The sequence below is a fragment of the Neoarius graeffei genome, chromosome 22 (assembly GCF_027579695.1).
Source record: "Neoarius graeffei isolate fNeoGra1 chromosome 22, fNeoGra1.pri, whole genome shotgun sequence".
NCBI lineage: Eukaryota > Metazoa > Chordata > Actinopteri > Siluriformes > Ariidae > Neoarius > Neoarius graeffei.
The window spans coordinates 34119143-34140517 of record NC_083590.1 but is presented as its reverse complement, the minus strand read 5'-3'; the positions used below and the strand labels follow the sequence as shown (position 1 = coordinate 34140517).

The 21375-nt window shown below is 44.2% G+C and overlaps 1 protein-coding gene across 1 annotated transcript in view; it reads right to left on the bottom strand.

The window, feature by feature from the left end:
• The window catches only part of ngly1 (N-glycanase 1), a 60778-nt gene extending 45118 nt beyond the window's left edge, over window positions 1-15660 (bottom strand). The window contains exons 1-4 of the mRNA XM_060904757.1: window positions 15397-15660; window positions 13978-14092; window positions 7365-7571; window positions 4508-4670 (exon numbers count right to left, since the gene is read on the bottom strand). Coding sequence (XP_060760740.1) covers window positions 4508-4670; window positions 7365-7571; window positions 13978-14092; window positions 15397-15497 — 586 coding nt within the window. The 5' untranslated portion in view covers window positions 15498-15660. The remainder of the gene's footprint in view (window positions 1-4507; window positions 4671-7364; window positions 7572-13977; window positions 14093-15396) is intronic.
• Window positions 15661-21375: the final 5715 nt, after the last annotated feature.

The window sequence follows — 21375 nt, the reverse complement described above, 5'->3', positions numbered from 1 at the left end:
AAGAAAAGAAAGAAGATTTACTGCCATTTTACTTTGTATTTGAGTAAAGTGAATAAATAAATGGTCTGTGGAAAATACATTTAATCCTGGGAACTGCGTGCACAGGAGTTTATTTTGTGTTTACTCCCCCCGGCTGGCTACTTATTTGTCATGGCTGGCTAGTATGAGCCTTAGTGGAAAGCCCTGGGAATGCGGAAATGTCAAGGTCGATTTTAGACTTACGAACCCGAAAAAAAAAAGGCGAAAAAAACGGCGTTAAAAAAAAAAAAAAATTCAACTGCACAAACGGCACTCACCCGGCCGGTGGACTGGAAACAGAACATTTTTTAATAATGGCCTCAGCACGGTTGTAAAGAGTGATTATACGAGTTACAATATCCTTCCTGGCGCAAAAAAAAAAAAAGGGGGGGCTCGAGCCACAAATCTGGCCATGTTCCTCTGACCTCTCTTATCAACAAGGCGTTTGTTTCCATCAACAGAACTCTCGCTCACTTACTCACTCGAGGTTTTTTGTTTTCCGTACCATTCTGTCTATATAAACTCTAGAGACTGTTGTGTGTGAAAACCCCAGGAGATCAGCACCTTCTGAAATACTCAAACCAGTCCATCTGGTTCAAACCAACATCCACGCCACAGTGAAAGTCAGTCGCGCTTTGAGATGGCAATTTTTCCCCGTTCTGATGTTTGAAGACGTGAACATTAACTGAAGCTCTTGAATTGCATCTGCGTTATTTTATGCATTGTGCTGCTCTCAAGGGATCGGCAGATTAGAGAACGGCATGAAACAGCAGGTGGACGGGGTTCCTAATAAAGAGGCCAGTGAGTGTATAAATAAATATTGTCATCCTATAAACATAGAACACTGGAATGCAAATCCCTTGCAGTCAATGACCACCTTAAGAAGCTCTTGGGTGGATCGTTAAGCATCTGGACTGTGAAGTGAAGTGCCTTCTTATCGGTTTTGTAGAATCTGACTGAACCTGAACAGAAAGCATCTCTCCACACTTCAGAATTCATCCTGCTACAACTATCAGCAGTCACATCAACAGCCGTCTGTTCCCATACCATAACGCTGCCTCCACCATGTTTTTTTTTTCTCCGTGCTCTCACGGAAGGCGGTTGCATTTCTCTGCTCTCCTCTCTTTTTTCTCCTGCTTGTGCTCTTTGTTTCGTCTCGTCTGCCTATACTTTTTTTTTTTGAGAGCCTCTCTCTGCATTGAATTTCTAAATTAAAAAAGCATGGATTTGATAAACTGGTCTCCTAACGAAATTGACACAGTTTTCTCGATGAGAAGCCTGGGTTCGGGGGAACCCACCTGTCCTGCCAGAACGTCTGTGGAGGACATTGAAGATATCTACCTATTCGGAACCATGATTACCGGACTTTTGCTGATTGGATTAGGCATTGCCCTGGTATATCGAGGAAATCAGACAATGGTGACAGCTGTTCAAAGCCCCACAAAGCTGCCCGATATGATTGAAGCGGTGGGCAAAGCTGTCAGCACTCAGACTGTGGCAGAACTTGAACCACAACATGGTTGTCATCTTGGAGATGCTTTCGGCTTTGCAAGGAATAAGTATTTCGGAGACCAAATGGAATTGAATTGAACAGAATGGACGAAATGGACAGATATGGATGTGTAAAGACTGCGTCTGTTCGAAAGACCAAACAGTCTCTATCTTATCGACATTCGGCTCCCTGAACAGCACCGGCCTCGATCAAGGCCGTTGCTGGGGCAACATTTCCCCCAGAAGGTCACTGCTGGGAGACACTCTCGCATTCCTTCCCCAATTTTCCGCAGTCGCCGTTTTTCACCCCCAGTGTGACAAGCGGGTGCGTGACCAGCGCCCTCATGGCTGCAGAAGTGGACGGCTGCTTGCTTGCGCTGGGTTACCTCTACCTCCTCCCCTCCTACCCCCTTACCCCTGATCCCCTCCTTTAAGTCCCATGTTTTAAAGTGTACTTGTGTTTTTGTGTGCTTGTGCGGAGGTTTTTAAATGCTCCCACACTACTCCTGATAGGAGCATAGTGGGGGGGGGTTCTTTTTTTTCCCCTCATCTTTCCTCTTGTTACTACTGTGTTTCTTTTTCTTTTATCCCTGTCTTCCTGTCCTGTTCCCCCTCTGTAAGGACAGGTTGATGGTCAATTTCACTGGTAACAGTGATAAAGGGTTCATTCATTCATTCATTGACAGATGTTGTGGTAGGCTTTGGATCATGAGGCCTTCCTTTCCTTCTCCGTATTCTTCTCTTCCCATCATTTTGGTCCAAGTTAATCTTGGTTTCATCCATCCAAAGAAACTTATCCCAAAACTGGACTGGCTTTTCTGAATGTTTTCTAGCCAAGTCTAAGTCGGCCTTTCTGTTACCAAAGGTTTGCATATTGAGGTAAACCCTCTGTATTTACATGCATGAAAGGATCCTGTTATTTTAAGACTTTCACAAATGTTACACCGACTTCCTTGAGGGTGTTCGTGACTTGGCTAGATGTTGTGAAGGGGGTTTTCTTCACCAAGGAAAGAATTCTGTGATCATCCACTTTAGTTGGTTTCTGCAGTCTTCCAGGCATTTCGGTGTTGGTCAGCTCGACAGCGCATTCCTCGTTTTTAAGAACGTAGCAAATTGTTGAGCCAATCCTAAAGTTTGTGCTGTCTCTCAGATCGGAAGGTTTTGTTTTTTCAGCTTAACGATGGCCTCCTTCACTTTCATCAAGACCTCTTTGGACCATATATTGAGAGTTCCCAAGAACAGCTGCCAAATTCAAATTCAGCGCTTGGAAAAAAAAACTCCAGACCTTTCACTTCCTGAATTTGTCACAAAGTAATAAGGAAACAGGCGACACCTGGCCATGAAACTGCTTATCAGTCAATTGTCCAGTTACTTTTGAGCCTGCGGAAATGGACGGACTATGTTTAAAAAAAAAAAAAAAGGGTCGTAATTCCTAAACGGTTAATGCGAGGAAAGTCTACAATTCAATTACATCTTAGTTGCTTTATTTCAAACCCAGTGACTGTGGAGGCAAAATCACGGAAACTGTGTCACTGTCCAAATGCTTATGGACCTGACTGTAGACACAAATCAGATGTGTTCAGAAGTACGTCAGTCAGGGAGAGACACACCTACTGATGATTGGGAAGGCCGTAGGAGTGTCAGCTGATTAGTGGGCGTGTGTGATGCGCCCCTGCAAAAAGGAAATAGGTGATCATACCGTCATGGCGTTCTCTTTGATGCTCGTTTTCCCTGAGGACTTTGTTTCGTCTCAGACCATTTCGTTTTGGATCATCGTCGTCGACCAGGCTTGTAGTACTCGGGTCCAGGACTCGGACTCCAGTCTGACTCGTGTCCTAATTTTAAGGACTTGAGCACTGATAACTCGAACTTGGACTTGTAAATTGGAGACGAAGACTCGGATTTTTTCTTTATTTTTTTGGAACATGCCATAAGATATTTATATCTACATTAATTTTGTGTCGTGGCTTGGCGCGTGCATCAGACAGACTCTCGGGTGCGCTCCAACAACTCGCACAGGATTAAGGCACAATCAGTGCGCCGATATAAAAACTGAAAAAAAACACTTACTTTGCGAAGTATTGAGTTGCATTCTTGATACATTATCAAGCCTTATTTCCTTGTCTGGTTTCCTGATCCCTGATTTCCTGTTTCTCGTCTTTGATTCTGCCGAGTCTACGATAGCCTGTTTGTGCCTCGCTCGACCTATCGTCCGTTTCACCGTTTTACAATTTTGCCTGCCGTTCTGGAATGTCTTCATTTGTATTAATAAATGCACCTTCTGCACTTACATCCGTCTCTGACGGAATACTTCACACTCCCTGATAAAGAGAAGCACATTCACCTGTTCAGGAACAAACTAATGTTAACGGCGCTAAAATAGCCAACGTCACATGGTGCGGTTGGAGTCTTGGACTCGATTTTTTTTTTTAAATGACTCGGACTTGAACACTGGGGACTCGAGGTTTAGTGACTCGACTACAACACCATCGTCTACACAAATAAAACTTTGTCCCAGTGCATGTTTGTGGTAAGCTGTTCTCCTGTGGCCTTCCCAACTTTAGTGGCAAACATTACTGATATAGATACAAGTTCACGTTTAACGCAGACACCACAGCGGAAGTTACATCCAGATCTGAGCTAACTATTAGTTTAAAAATCCCTAGACGGATTACTTTGATAGGTAGGTTCGCTTTGTATCCCTTCTCTTCCATAGCGTCTCGGTAGGCGTTTGGTACTCTGCGGAGGATCTGGCCACGTAATAGATGTTTCAGCAGAACAGTCACGATATAGACTGCCGAGGAACCAAATTTCCATTTCAGGACAAAAACACTGGAGTTGTGGAACGCAGAAAAACGTCGAGCATTACTCATCCCTGGACTTTTATATCTGTACTTCACGAACGCACTAAACCACAGTGTTCATCCCGTAAATACCCGTCTATAAATTACACTCTCTCTCTCTCTCTCTCTCTCTCTCTCTCCAGCCGAGCTCTTACCCGGGTCTGCTTCTCTGGCCTTTTGCAGTCGTTCTTCAGCTCTGGAGCAGAGCTGCTCACGTGGTAAACAGCTCAATGCTTTCTGCTGAAGTTCACGATTCTCGTACACCATCACATGCTGAAAGTTTGACTGCAGCGTCCCAAGGAAAGACTTGCTGCCTAACTGCAACACAAAAGAAGAAATGTGTACACGAGCTACGTCTAGCCATTTACCTTACATTCATCTGTTTAGTGCACACACCGGGATGAGAAAGATAATCCGGCTCTTAAAGTGCATATCACGGGTAAATTCAGGAGCAAGATCGATGTAATTCTCCCATTTTATATTAAACTTTGGTCAAATATCTGTCACATTCTGCATTTTGTGCAATTTTTTTTCCCCTTGCGCAATACCAGAAAAATTCAGTTGAAATCAAGCCATTTGAGGTGAATTGGTCCGCCTCTGAAAAATCTTGGCATTTGGATTTCCCGGCAAACATTGATTTTCATGACGTCGCGTGCGGGACGCCTCCTTCTGAATCCCATGTCAGCGCTGGTTTGTTTATGAGAAAACGACCTGGTGGTTTTCTGCAAATTTCTTCAACGTTATCACGTAATTATTAAAATGGTTAACAGATGTATCGTAGGAGGATGTAGCAATACCAATCTTGATGGGATTAGTACTCATCATTTCCCAAAAGACCGGACAACGAGAAAGAAACGGGAGCGCTTCGTGCGAGGCACCCGGAAGCCGAGGACCAAAGCCGAGCCGAGAAAAAGACCAAGAAAATTGGCGATTGTTGCCAGGGTAAGAAATAATTCTGACATCTCATTATATTCTTCATCCAAAGGTGAAGTAACATTGCGCTCAGGTGACAATTCCATATTTCAATGCAAAACCGCTAGCTGCTAAACTTGGTCTAAACAGGCTGTGCACTGAAACCGTGCAAGCGCTCATAGCCTGCTGGCACTTCCGCAGGTGACGTCACGAATCTGGCTCCAGACTCCCTTGGGATTTTTCCAGACGCGTTTTGTTATTTTACTTTTTTCTGCTGTAGACAGATGGCCTTGTGCAAAATTACCCTTCTGGATGAGTATCATGGATGCAAATGGCGCACCTTTTGGCGGATGCCGCCTTTTTCACGGCTGTCTGGGGGACTTGTGTGAATCGCGCAGATCCGATGAGTTTTTTTGTTTTGGGGGGGGGGGGGGGGGGCGTTGGAGTGTCTGATTATAATTTCATCAACGTAAATTCTGTATTAAAATTACTAAATAAGCAAATGCCGTTACAGTCCATGAAACATAGGAAGTATGAGAAGAAAACAGTAAATCAGAAAGCTGCGCACGTAAAGCCAATTACGTGACTTATGTTGGACTGATGGAAATCCTTGCGCGTGCAGTGAAGTGCAGCCAGCAGCAGATAATGGCGCGCAGCCGATTGGCTTTACGTGCGCAGCTTTCTGATTTACTGTTTTCTTCTCATACTTATACTTCCTATGTTTCATGGACTGTAACAGCATTTGCTTATTTAGTAATTTTAATACAGAATTTACTTTTTTTTTTAAAGATATTTTTTGGGCTTTTTTCACCTTTATTGGATAGGACAGTGTAGAGACAGGAAATGAGCAGGAGAAGGAGAGAGACGGGGAGGGATCAGGAAATGACCTCGGGTCGGAGTCGAACCCGGGTTCCCGCATTTATGGTGTGGCGCCTTATCCACCTGAGCCACGACGCCCCCATACAGAATTTACTTTGATGAAATTATAATCAGACACTCCAACACCCCCCCCAAAAAAAAAAAGCCTCATCGGATCTGCACGATTCACACAAGTCCCCCAGACAGCCGTGAAAAAGGCGGCATCCACCAAAAGGCGCGCCGTTTGCATCCATGGAGTGTGTAAAGGGACATACTTTCATATTAAAAAAAAAATAAATAAATAATAATAATAATAATAATAATAATAATAATAAATTAAAAAAAAAAAAAAAAAAAAAAAAAAAAAAAAAGGGGAATTGGTCCAGGATATGCACTTTAAAGGAACAGTCCACCGTACTTCCATAATGAAATATGCTCTTATCTGAATTGAGACGAGCTGCTCCGTACCTCTCCGAGCTTTGTGCGACCTCCCAGTCATTCAGACGCAGTCAGACGCGCTGTCACTCCTGTTAGCAATGTAGCTAGGCTCAGCATGGCCAATGGTATTTTTTGGGGCTGTAGTTAGATGCGACCAAACTCTTCCGCGTTTTTCCTGTTTACATAGGTTTATATGACCAGTGACATGAAACGTTCAGTTACACAAATTGAAACGTAGCGATTTTCTATGCTATGGAAAGTCCGCACTATAATGACAGGCGTACTAACACCTTCTGCGCGCTTCGGCAGCGCATTGATATCTGAGCTCCGCATCAATGCGCTGCCGAAGCGCGCAGAAGGTGTTAGTATACCTGTCATTATAGTGCGGACTTTCCATAGCATAGAAAATCGCTACGTTTCAATTTGTGTAACTGAACTTGTTTCATGTCACTGGTCATATAAACCTATGTAAACAGGAAAAACGCGGAAGAGTTTGGTCGCATCTAACTACAGCCCCAAAAAATACCATTGGCCATGCTGAGCCTAGCTACATTGCTAACAGGAGTGACAGCGTGTCTGACTGCGTCTGACTGACTGAGAGGTCGCGCAAAGCTCGGAGAGGTACGGAGCAGCTCGTCTCAATTCAGATAAGAGCATATTTCATTATGGAAGTACGGTGGACTGTTCCTTTAAACTGAGATATTTTCACTATTACTGTGGACTAAACAAAGGAAAGAGGAGAACATGGAGGGGCAAAAAGTAAACTAGCTGCTCGTATCTCCAAACAAACGGCTCGGCTCTTACCACAGGCGAGGGCGGTTCTATGGGACGTTGAGGTTCTAATGTCACTGTCGGAGTCGGCGCAGGAGAGGAAGTGGAGGTAGAAGTACTCGAGCAGGATGCGTGCTGGTCCACTCCGAGTCTCTGGTCTCTCTCGGCAGCTATCGTCTCACGCACTCGTCTCAGCTGATCTACAGACGCTGACCTCGGGAACACCAAGTGTGTCTCAGCCTGAAAGGTCAAAAACAGAACTTTGCTGAATACTGCGTCCGAAATCGCTCACTACTCACTGTATAGTGGACTATATAGCAAGTTCACCATTTTGTAGTGCTGTCCGAATGTATAGTGAGAATTATTACACCCTATATAGTGCACTCATAGTATCCCACAATGCATCGTGAAAAGTAGTGTACAACCGATGGTCACTAACCAAGCAATATATCCCATCATGCACTGCGGTCGCGCTGAAAAGAAAGGAAAAAAGAAAAAAGGAAGAAAAAAAAAAAAGTCTCTTGGGGTGAACGGATGGAGGAAGAAACGCATTATAAACAGATATTCAAGTACAATTAAAAATAGTAAGAGAGGGAGCGTCGTGGCTCAGGTGGATAAGGCGCCATACCATAAATCCAGGGACCCGGGTTCGATTCCGGCCCGAGGTCATTTCCCGATCCCTCCCCGTCTCTCTCTCCCGCTCATTTCCTGTCTCTACACTGTCCTATCCAATAATGAAGGTGAGGGAGGCCCAAAAAAGTATCTTTAAAAAAGAAAACAAAAAACAGTAAGAGAATAGAAAATACGCTAAAACAGAATAAGACATAAATACGAGGAATTAATCAAAAGCCTCAAATGCAGTGGCGAAGAAGAAAGAAAGGATTCAACCTTGATTTAAAAAGAACTGAAAGATGCAGGAACTTTGTATTGATTAATGTCGGAAATGCGCTCAGTACAATACAGATTTATCACAAAAATACGTGTGTTTATTATTTTGAATGAAAACCCACCAGCCGACTGATCTGGCACGGTTTAATTGTGCGACAGTAATGACGTAAATAACAGCGCGGTGGAGTAGCGTCCGAAAGCGTTTTTCATTTTACCAATGAGCTCACTAGAAAGTCCTCTATATAGTAATTCCCCATATAGTGAGTAGGGAGTAGTGAACGAGTGAGCGATTTCAGACACAGCAACAGTCTTTCTGCTAAAATTAGTAAATAATGATAAATCATGCAGCTCTGTTTTAATTTCTGATTTGCATGACTGACATTTTTGCTCATAAATAGATAGTTTGCACATGACGTCACAGAGTCGGGGATTCCCTGGTGGCGGCCATCTTGTAGGGCAAGCTTACCGTATGGGTCACTGAGCACACATTGTAACGCGCGAGTTACATTTATTTATATATTATTTACATTTACAGTTACATTACTACTATTTAAACCTAGCGATGGTGCACACCTGTCGTATTCACGGCTGTCGTAATAGGTCAGATGATGACGTCAAGTGGAGCTTTTACGGAATTCCCACTGTACGGGAGCACGAAGGCGAGCAAACAAAGAAACTCGGCATACAAAGGAGAAATCTATGGCTTGCGAGAATCAACCGCAAGGATTATCAGCCTTCCAAACACAGCAAAGTCTGCTCCGATCATTTTATAAGTGGTAAGTTGTTTAAATAAACAATCAATTGTGTAACAAGCCTACATACCAGTTAATTATATTACAAAGTTTATACTGACATGGTCCTGTAATACCACTAATGGATGTAAAATTTGTCTTAAATCAACTCGATATTATACACACATATATTTATATGCAGTGTTGAGAGCTCTAAAACTCTCATGTTTACATACCTTGGCTGTAATTAGGACACGACTGTCACTTGTTTTTATATGGTGGACTTCACGGACCCAGCCACAGACAAAATAATTGTATGACTTCAGCGACTTGTATGCTTTGAGGTCGTCAAGTGTGTAGGCACTTTTACTATTCACGAAATAGTTCACAATATCAGGGTACGATATGGATGGCAGCCCCGCATAGTCATTTGAAAATGCATCTCTGTCCACTTTGTAGGGGTCAATTCCCCCAATCAAGGCCAGTTTGGCTGCATACCGTTGTCGTGAGATGTCGTCCAATGTATCCATATACTTCCGTTTGCTTGATTTTGCCGACATTGATCTTTATTTTAGAAAACTGACTATATAACTTAATAAATTCATCCGAGATAACGTAGCCGGTAGTGGCGATGGTTTGTTTGCCCTGCAAGATGGAGGCTGGGGGGGGGGGGGGGGGGGGGGGGGCATTCCCCGGAATGCCGTGACGTCAGTGAAAACTATCTATAGGCATGGCAAGAGATTTGATATCCAGCATCTACATGCTGTTTTAAAAAAAAAAACAGAAAAATTTGATCCGATCCTGTAACAAAGACTGGAATTTGATTTTTTTTTTTGGGGGGGGGGGCGGGGGGGCGGGCGGGGGTGTTTAAATGTATGTATAATAATATAATAATATTTCTAAGTCCAAAGACATGCAGGTTAGGTTAACTGGTGACTCTAAATTGACCGTAGGTGTGAATGGTTGTGTGTGTCTGTCTCGTATCTGTCTCGTTTTCTTCGCGGATGCACTGTCCGTTTACATTAAACCACCTGGAAAAGCCGGGAAACGGGAATCCGCCAGCGTCCACGTATTCAATCTAGATCGTATCTGGTCCGGTGCTGTGTAAACACTGAGATACGCGAATACGCTGTGCTGAGCTCTAGCTGGCGTCCTCATTGGACAACGTCACTGTGACATCCACCTTCCTGATTCGCTGCCGTTGGTCATGTGACGCGACTGCTGAAAAACGGCGCGGACTTCCGCCTTGTATCACCTTTCATTAAAGAGTATAAAAGTATGAAAATACTGCAAATACTGATGCAAATACTGCCCATTGTGTAGTTATGATTGTCTTTAGGCTTGCCATCCTTCCACTTGCAAGTGGTAAGTGATATGCGCTGGGATCACACACACAGCGGCTCAGTCCCGAATCATGGCTTGTGCACTTCACTCGCGCGCTGTGTGAGCTGCGCAGGGCCGGAGTGCGCACCCTCCAGAGGGCACTCGCTGTTCAGGGCGGAGTGATTTGGAGCGCAGGATGCCTGCGGAGCTGAGCGTATCCGTGTATTGGTGTTGCTGTGTGCACGGCTAACGGTTTTAGTGTAAACGCGAATCGTTTTAAGAACGTTAATCTGATGATCCGCTGATTCGACGTAATGTAAACGTAGCCTATGTGTCAGCCCTGTGATGACCTGGTGACTTGTCCAGGGTGTGCCCCGCCTTTCGCCCGTAGTCAGCTGGGATAGGCTCCAGCTTGCCTGCGACCCTGTAGAACAGGACAAAGCGGCTACAGATAATGAGATGAGATAATATTTCTATGTTGTACTTTATTACATTTGCAATTAGATTTTTGTGTTAAAGGAAAAAAAAATTATATATTTATTTATTTATTTCGCGGTCTAAATCCTGTGCTCTAATTGGCTGGCGAGCGGGTCCGTATCCTACGATACGAACCCCAGTTACGGACCTCTGGCGACTCGCTCGTTCACAACAAACATCGTAGCAATTTTTGTCAACATTTATTTTCGCATTTCTCAGGAGAATAGCATTAATTTTACAGCATGGATAGCGATAACGACAGTGTTCACAGCAAAAGCGAGTTTTACTACCCTGAGGAAGATGAAATAAAAAAGCATTTCAGGAGAAAGCTAAAAACCTCTAACTGTTGCTAACGCAGAGCAAAAACATGGCTGAATCCTGAATGACTCCTATTTGTATAAATAGGGGACTACATAGGCGGCAAAATGTAGTTTTTTTTTTTCCTGCCATGGAAGTGCACTTGTATACCGAGGAGGAAGCCATTTGCATTACAGCCGTGAATGAGGATTCAAAATGGCGGCTCGGTTTTCCCTTTCGGGCGCTCTCGTTTTCTGTTAGAATTTGGTAAAGAAAAAAATAAATATATTATTTACCAGCTTAAGGTCGGTCCGTAAGGTGAAATACCGTGACCTCGGCCTTGAATACTGACCTCGGCCCAGAGGGCCTCGCTCAGTACTTTCAAGACCTCGGTCACGGTATTTCACCATACGGACCTCCCAGCTGGTACATAACACACACATACATATCTCTCAGATGGCTATCGATACCCGCTGGTGCTCAAGGTTTCGGTGCCAGAAAATAAATAAATGTGGACTGGAGATGAAAGCTTTCTAGCCATAGATACAGTCCAGGAACCCGAGACGCCGTATGAGCCGCTTCATCTTTACCCCGGACACATCAGCACGTTCAAGAAAATCACCCAGAAGACACTGTAGCTATACAGAGAGATTCAGCTTTATTCTGATAAAATTGTCACACATTTCTGTACATGGGCGGCACGGTGGTGTAGTGGTTAGCGCTGTCGCCTCACAGCAAGAAGGTCCGGGTTCGAGCCCCGTGGCCGGCGAGGGCCTTTCTGTGTGGAGTTTGCATGTTCTCCCCGTGTCCGCGTGGGTTTCCTCCGGGTGCTCCGGTTTCCCCCACAGTCCAAAGACATGCAGGTTAGGTTAACTGGTGACTCTAAACTGACCGTAGGTGTGAATGTGAGTGTGAATGGTTGTCTGTGTCTATGTGTCAGCCCTGTGATGACCTGGCGACTTGTCCAGGGTGTACCCCGCCTTTCGCCCGTAGTCAGCTGGGATAGGCTCCAGCTTGCCTGCGACCCTGTAGAACAGGATAAAGCGGCTACAGATAATGAGATGAGATTTCTGTACATCCATAGAAACCCCTCTGAACGTATACTGTGTGCACTGACGATCAGCATCAGTACTTTACAGCGAACTGCTAGCTACACGTGGTTAAAATGGCTCTTGTGCGATATACCAACTTACTTGTGCAACAGTACCTGGGTAATAATTCCTGTGCAATACTTACACGTGCAATTCCACCTTTGTAATACACTCATGTTAACTGTATAGCTGCAAACCGGTTAATTTATGCAAATTTGTTCTGTTTTTTATTTCTTTTATATACATATATATCCTTTTTTGTATACTTGATACTTTTGCACTGTTCCTTCACTGCCTTATCTTTTTCTCTTTATATAATTTTGCTGCTCTAACAATGCAAATTTCCCCTTGTGGGATAATAAAAGGCTCTCTTAACTTTTTTTGTTTGTTTCTATAACGGTAGCTTTTTTTTTTTTATTAACAGGGTGGCGCTGTTAGCGCCACACCCAACCCCCAACCTGGAGGACCAGTGTGCTGTCTTTCATCTGGCTACTTGCCTAAGACCAATCTGGTAAGGTTGGACCTGCTAGGAGCCAGAGGCTCCCCCCAGCATAGCTCTTAAGGCCTCTGCATGCTCTTGCGACAAGGCTTTTGCAGATAGCTTTTCGCAGACAGTTGTAATTTATCGTTGAGCGGGGAGCGCGATGTTATTCACCGCCACAACGCAAGGGGGCGCGAAGTCGCGAAATCGCTAGGAGTAGTTGGTGGGTGTGGTTAGTGGAGTGTTTATCCTCCAGTTACTTATAATGACTAGAACTGGAGTCGTATAGATGTACGTACTTCCTCACTTCCTTGATCAACCGCTCTTCGTGCTGCTCCATCTTCGCTCGTGTTTTTAAAAAATGGCAGTCGTGAAAACAAACCAAACCGGGAAAGTAGGGAAGCGGAAGTGCATGTACAGCGGATGTAGAGTGGACCAATCAGAGCCCTCTTGTCTGCAACGCTGTCTGCGAGGCTTCTGCAGTGGTCACAATTTTTGGGAGGTGCGCGCAGATCGTCTGCAAAGGGGGGGGGCTACGCAGACGCCACCTGCGACGCCATCTGCGAGGACTGCGTTGTCAGCATAAATTGGCCTTTAGGGTCTTTGAAGCACGCAAGCCTCTCCACCACGGCAAGGTTACAGCACAAGGAGAAGTCTTATTTAACGTACTAACAGTAATCTGAGCCCATGTGCTACCTGAGCAAAGCAGTGAGACGTAGGCTAATGAAAATGTCTCGCGTCTGTCCTGAGCGAGAATAATGACCTAATAACAAAATCGCAGCAGAAATTCCATGAGAATTTTTTTTTAATTCGTATAACCAGGAACCAGAGGGTTGAGATGATCAAAAGATACTATTCTTAATATCACAAAGTATACGATTCATGTAAAAATACTTCTACAATATATATTCATCATAAACAAATCAAATAACCCTGACGTAAGACCAAGCTAACATAACAGACACCTTGAACTAGCTTAGTGGTTGGTCTCAGAAGTTTGTTCGAGTCTCTGGTACGGCCCTGAGTGACTGAGTGAGTGAGTGAGTATGTGGATCCAGGATTTTTCCCAGCATAACTCAAAAAGCAGTAAAAAGATTTGGCTGAAACTTGGTGTACAGCTTTAGTATTATCCGCGGTTCAGGTGGTGATGATGCAGTATGTAGTGCGGTGGAGGTAATGCACTCGACCCAGTGCCCTTCGACTTATTAAAATGGTTTGATGCGGTACGATAACATGACAATGCTGACAGTACACTGCGTGTTATGCCGCATGCTAACAGAAGGAATAGTGCGGCGTGTAGTAAAGGAGCTGGTGTAGTGTGCCGTGTGGTCTGAAACTCAGCTGAGAGAATGCGGTACCTCCTCGAAGCCCATTTCGAACAAGCACTCGACTGCTCCTTTTACAGGGAGGAGTTTAGTGGAGAAGGTTGGGTTTCCGATACGAATGGACCTGTACTTCTCTTCATTTGGGTTCCTGAAAATGACTCATTCATTCATGAGAGAGAGAGAGAGAGAGAGAGAGAGAGAGAGAGAGAGACACACACACACACACACACACACACACACAGATGCAGAGAGAAAGATACAGACAGACAGAGAGAGACACAGACAGAGACACAGACAGAGAGAGAGAGATACAGAGAGAAAGACATAGTAAGAGAGCAAGAGAGAGACAGATACAGAGATAGAGACATACAGAGACAGGCACAGAGAGAGAAACAGACAGAAAGATACAGAGAGAGACAGACAGAGATGCAGCGAGAAAGAGACAGACAGACACAGACAGACAGAGAGCAAGACACACAGACAGAGAGAGAGACAGACACACAGACAGAGAGAGAGACAGACACACAGACAGAGACGCACACAGAGACGGATACAGAGAGAGAGACGGATAGTAAGAGAGCGAGAGAGAGAAAAATACACAGAGAGTGAGACACAGACACACAGAGACAGATGCAGAGAGAAAGACAGAGAGAGAGACAGAGCAAGATACACACACACACACACAGAGACAGATAGTAAGAGAGCAAGAGAGACAGACACAGATAGAGACAGACAGAAAAATACAGAGAGAGACAGAAAGAGATGCAGACAGACAGAGAGAGAGAGACAGACAGAGAGAGAGAGAGACACAGAGACAGACACAGAAAGAGACACAGAGAGAGAGACACAGAAAGAGACACAGACACAGAGAGAGAGAGAGAGACACAGAGAGACACACACAGACACAGAGAGAGACAGAAAGACACAGAGAGAGACAGAGAGAGACACACAGAGACAGAAAGAGACACACAGAGAGAGACAGAAAGAGACACACAGAGAGAGACAGAGAGAGACACACAGAGAGAGACAGAGAGAGACACACAGAGAGAGACAGAGAGAGACACACAGAGAGAGACACACAGAGAGAGACACAAAGAGACAGAGAGACACAAAGAGAGAGATAGAGACAGACAGAAAGAGACACACAGAAAGAGACACAGAGAGAGAGAGACAGAAAGAGACACAGAAAGAGAGAGAGGATAATGATTAGCTGAATTTCAGGGCTCATCTATTAGAAGCATTAAGGTTAATTACACACTGTAGTATGAATTAGAAGGATGAAATTAAGCCACTTCCTGTTTCCTTTTATAAGCGGGCTGTGCAGTGTACAGGTGCAGAACATCAACCCTCCCAGCAAATCACAGCCACCCGGGACTCGAACATTACACCCAGGAAGATGACGGAGCATTTATTACACTAACTGCCCAGAGTGAATCCCGCAGTGATCATTACCTCAGGATATTATCCGCGTAAGTCAGCAGCAGTTTGGACACATCCAGAAACACCTCGTCCGGATTCTCGCACAGCGCAGACACCCCGGGAGAGGCAGCCATGCTTCTGCTTCTTTAATCACTGCACACAAACTTACTGCTCTGCACCGGAGATCAGCAGAACCCCAACAACAGCGTCCTGACTCACACGCAGTGCGCTTCATAGGCTGCAGGAAGTCATTCTGTGCACTGTGTGTAGTAACAAGGCAGCGTTTTCAAATTCAGGACCAGGCCTCCTGCAACATAGCTGTCTCAGCAACGCCTGATAAATCACCACACAGCCGCTGCGAAAACAACTTCAAATCACTCACTTTCAGTGAATCAGTAACGAATTAAAATGCTTTTTGAAGACTGAGAGTGTTAATAGGGGTTTTAAAGCTTTATTTTCTTGTGCTGTTATATTTTGGTATTTGATTATATTCAGGCGATTTATATGGAAGTCTAAACATTAAAAGTCTTCACTTAAAAATAAAAGTCCCCGTGTTGAAATTATCTTGACTGAACAGGTCGGTATTATAGTACTGTATAGTTTATAGATTTGCATCTATTCATTCAGTTTTGTTTATTTCTTTGATTGGTTTGTTTGTTTGTTTGTTTTAATGTATTTAACCAGAGACTGGCAGAGGCAGAGGTTTATCATTACTTGTTTATTAAACATACACTATATGGTCAGAAGTATGTAGACACCTGACCATCACACCCATATGTGGTTTGGTTCTTCCCCGAACTGTTTTCAAGTTAGAAGCAAATAATTGTCTATTATTTTTTTTCACGGTACAAATCCTGCGCTCTGATTGGCTGGTGAGCGGGTCCAAATCCTACGATACGGACCCTGGTTATGGACCCCGGTTACGGACCTCTGGCACCTCGCTCATTCACAACAACAACAAACATCGTAGCAATTTTTGTCAACATTTATCTTTTTTTATAAGATTTATTTATAATATTATCAAAAATCTTATAAATGTTTGCCAGCATTTCTCAGGAAAATAGCATTAATTTTACAGCATGGATAGCGATAACGACAGTGTTCACAGCAAAAGCAAGTTTTACTACTCTGAGGAAGAAGAAATAAAAGAAAACATTTCAGGAGAAAGCTAAAACCTGTAACTGTTGCTAACGCCGAGCAAAAACATGGCTGAATCCTGAATGACTCAATTTTGTATAAATAGGGGACTACATAGGCGGCAAAATGTAGTTTTTTTTCCTGCCATGGAAGTGCACTTGTATACCGAGGAGAAAGCAATTTGCATTACAGCCGTGAACGAGGATTCAAAATGGCGGCTCGCCTCGGCTCGGCTTGGTTTTCCCTTTCGGACGCTCTCGTTTTCTGTTAGAATTTGGTAAAGAAAAAATAAATATATTATTAACCAGCTTAAGGTCGGTCCGTATGGTGAAATACCGTGACCTCGGCCTTGAATACTGACCTCCGCCCAGAGGCCCTCGCTCAGTACTTTCAAGACCTCAGTCATGGTATTTCACCATACGGACCTCCCAGCTGGTAAATAACATATATGTATGTTTTTGTATGTTGGGTGGAATGGTGGTGTAGTGGTTAGCACTGTCACCTCACAGCAAGAAGGTTCTGGGTTCGCAGCCAGCGGGGGCCTTTCTGTATGGAGTCAGCATGGGTTTCTTCCGGGTGCTCCGGTTTCCCCCACAGTTCAAAGACATGCAGTTAGGTTAACATGGGGCGGCCTTGGGCTGAAGTGCCCTTGAGCAAGGTACTTAACCCCTGACTGCTCCCCGGGCACTGTAGTATGGCTGCCCACTGCTCTGGGTGTGTGTGCATGTGTTCACTGCTTCAGATGGGTTAAATGCAAAGGATAAATCTCACTGTGCTTGAAGTGTGCATGTGACAAATAAAGATTTCTTCTTCTTCTTCTTATGTTGTAATATGACAGTTTCCCTTCACAGGAACTAACATGCCCAAACATGTTCCAATATGACAATGCCCCTGTGCACAAAGCGAGCTTCATGAAGACATGGTTTGCCAAGGCTGATGTAGAAGAACTCTCATGTCATGCACAGAGCCCTGACTTCAACCCTACTGAACACCTTTGAGATGAACTGGAACACCAACTTCACACCAGGCTTTCTCACTTGACATTGTAGCTAACTTCACGACTGGTCTTGTAGCTAAATGAGCACAAATCCCCACACCGACACTCCAAAATCTAGAATCAAGCTTCAAGAAGTTTGTTGTCATATGTATCGTAAAAACACGGAGGTTCAGACAATGCAATGAAATTCTTACTTTGCTGCTCTCCTTTCACACAACAATAACACATAGACTCAACAAACACATGACAATAAGGTGCCCAAAAAGGGAATAAAAGTAGTAAATGTAGTAAAACTAAATAGGTAAAAGAAGTGCCAAAAAAAACCTGAGTTAATTTGTAAAGTGACTCTGTGCTTTGTGCAAACAGGTAGCTGCAGTGGGGATGCTGGAGAATGGGGAGTGCAGTATTTAGTGTGTTGTATTGTTAAGGAGCCTGACAGCCTGTGGATAGAAACTGTTTGTGAGTCTTGTAGTCCTTGATTTGACACTCTGGTAGCATCTCCCCGACGGCAGGAGTGTAAAGAGACTGTGTTGTGAGTGTGCGTTGTCCTTAATAATGTTATGGCCCCTCCTGATGACCCTGGTGTTGTAAATGCCCTGTGTAGTGATGGGAAGGCTGTTCCAAAGATGGACCGGGCAATCTTTATCACCCGCTGGAGAGCCTTCCTGTCCTGACCAGTGCAGTTTCCATACCACACTGTGATGGAGCTGGTGAGGATACGCTCGACTGTGCATCTGTAGAAGTTGCTGAGGATTTTGGTTGGAATGCCAAACTTCCTCAGCCTTCTCAAGAAATACAGTCTCTGCTGTGACTTCTTCAGAAGCTGCCGAGTGTTGTGAGACCAGGTGAGGTCCTCACTGATGTGAGTGCCGAGGAACTTAAAAGTTCGTACCCTCTCCACCTCTGTCTCCCTAATGTATATTGGGGCGTACTGCTCCCTCCTCCTCCTCCTAGGATCAATAATCATCTCCTTGGTCTTATCTGTATTTAAGGAGAGATTATTTTCCTGGCACCAGGCCACCAGTCCTGCCACCTCTCTCCTATATGCTGTCTCCTCTCCACCGGTGATCAGTCCAGTGACTGTGGTGTTGTCCGCAAACTTTATAATGCTGGTGTTGGACTCAGAGGCCACACAGTCATAGGTGAAGAGGGTGTACAACAGAGGGCTCAGTACACAACCCTGGGGGGTCCCTGTGCTCACAGTTCTGATGCCTGATGTCCGGGTCCCTACTCTGACTGACTGGGGTCTGTTTGACAGAAAGTTCAGCACCCAGTTGCCAAGGGAAGGTGAAACTCCAAGGGTGAGGAGCTTTTCAGACAGTCTGTGTGGTATGATTGTGTTAAATGCCGAGCTATAGTCTATGAATAGCATTCTAACATATGTGTCCTTGTTCTCTAAGTGAGTGAGGGCTGTATGGATGGCAGTGTTAACAGCATCATCAGTGAAACGGTTCTGTCTATATGCAAACTGTAAGGGGTCCAAGGTGGGTGGTATAGTCCTTTTTATGTATGTCATGACTATCTTTTCAAAGCACTTCATTACAGTTGAAGTGCGTGCAATGGGGCGATAGTCATTTAAGCAGGTCACTGTGTTTTTCTTGGGGATGGGCACAATAGTTGTTATTTGAAAGCAGATAGGCACCAAGGCCTGAGTGAGGGAAAGATTAAAGATGTCCGTAAACACATCAGCCATGGTTAGTTTTTTTCTTTTTTAATCAGACATCTAGTTTTAGGTTTGTTTACCTGACATGTTTCGACGTACGTAACTGTCATCTTCCTCAGAGTGTCACCGGATGTTGTTGGTGACGCATCTTATCAGCTGATGTTTCCGAAGGCGTGACCTTCCTGCCTGGTTTGACAGGTCGGTCACGTCTTCTACTGTCTGTTCGTCCCCTGCAAGATGGCACTCCAGGTATGGGAGAGCATGTATGCTCCCTCATCCCAGTTGATGGTCCTTGGGCTTCGCTTTCGGATCTCCATGGCCTCCCTGATCCAGCGCTGATGTTTATTATCTTCTGTGCGGATGACTCTGGCATTCCCCCAGTCCATAATGTGATTTTCTCTTTTGCAGTGATCTGTTATGGCTGACTTGTAATTTTCCTGTTGTGCCTTTTCTTTTATTGTTCGGGTTTGTCTTGTAGCTGTCTCCTTTTCGCACTCTTTCTTATGTTCATTTTTCCTTGTGGTGAAGCTCCTCCCTGTCTCCCCGATGTAGGTTTTATTGCATGATTGGCATGGAATCTCATATATGGTGTTGCATTTGTTTTCCAGATGTATTCTGTCTTTGGGATGAACCAGGATCTGACGGAGTGTTGTGTGTGGTTTGACAGGTGTGTTAATGTTGTGTTTCCTCATTGCTCTTTGAATGCGTTCCGTTATTCCTCTGATGTATGGTAATGTTACTACTCCCCTGTGTTCTCGTTTGTTGCTTTGTTTTTTCTCTTTCTTCTGTGTTTTGTTGTTCTTGACCTGTTCTGCCCCTTTGGATATTGCCCACTGTGGATATTGACATGCCTTCAGCGTGTGTTGTATGTGTTGTTCCTCCTGTTCTTTGTCCTGTGGATCTGTAATTATTGCTGCGCGTTCATGTAATGTTCTAACTACTGATATTTTGTGCATTATGGGGTGTTCGGAAGTCCAGTTTAAATATTGGTCGGTGTGTGTGGGTTTTCTGTGTACTTTTATTTTGATGTCCCCTTCTTCTGTGTGTTGTATTTTTAGGTCCAAAAATGCTGTTGACTGCTCCGTTTCCTCTTCATGTGTGAATTTTATATTACCGGTATTGTCTATGGTGTTGAGATGGTCGGTGAGTTGTTGAGTGTATCCTGTCTTCACTTTTTCCAGTATGTCATCCACGTAACGTTTCCAGAGTGTTGGTCTGTATTCTGCCGGTATTGTAGTGAGTGCTTTCTGCTCCAGGTCTTCCATGAAAAAGCCGCACATGATGGCCGATAGTGGGTCTCCCATGGCAAAACCTTCCTTTTGTCTGTATATTGTATTCCTAAACTGAAAGTATGTGGATGTGGCGATGAATTGAAGGAGCTGAGTGATGTCTTGTACAGTGAGGTTTGTACGTTTCCTGAGCGTCCTGTCTGTTTTTAACCTGTCTTGCACTACCTGTTTGGTGGCTTCCGTGGGTGTTCTGGTGAAAAGAGATATGACGTCGTGTGATATGAAAACTTCGTCTTGCTGCATTTTGATGTTTTTTAGTTCTTCTGCCAGTTGTTTTGAGTTTTTGCAGTGTTGGTCTGTGAGTCCTAGTAATGGTTTAATTATTTCGGTAAGTGCTTTTGATAGGTTGTATGTCACTGAGCCAATGCTGTCTACTATAGGGCGTAATAGTGTTCCTGGTTTGTGTATTTTTGGTGTGCCGTAAATCCTGGGGATGACGTTGGCTGTGGGTACTAGGTGATTGTATGCCTGTTTATCTATTTTATTTTCATTGAGTAGCAGTTTGAGTAGTACTTTGAGTTTCTTTTTCTTATCTTCGGTTGGGTCTTTTCTTAATTTCTCATAGGCGTTGTCACTGAGTAATTCCAGCATCTTTTGTTCATATTCATCAGTGTCCATGATAACTGTTGTTCTGCCTTTGTCTGCTGGGAGGATTGTGATGTCTTTATTTTTTGCTAATATTCTCATGGCTTTGGCTTCCTGTTTGGTGATGTTGCTGGGTGGTGGTTTGGCCGTTTTCAATATGCCAGCTATTGCATTTCTTAGTGCTGCTTTTTGTCCCTGATACTGTATTTTTTCACATGCTAATTCAGTTGCCAGAATGAATTCATCGTGAGGTATATTGTTCGGCGTGACAGCATAGTTGAGTCCTTTTCCTAGTATACTGCGTTCTGCTTGTGAAAGTTTGTACCTGGATATGTTGTGGA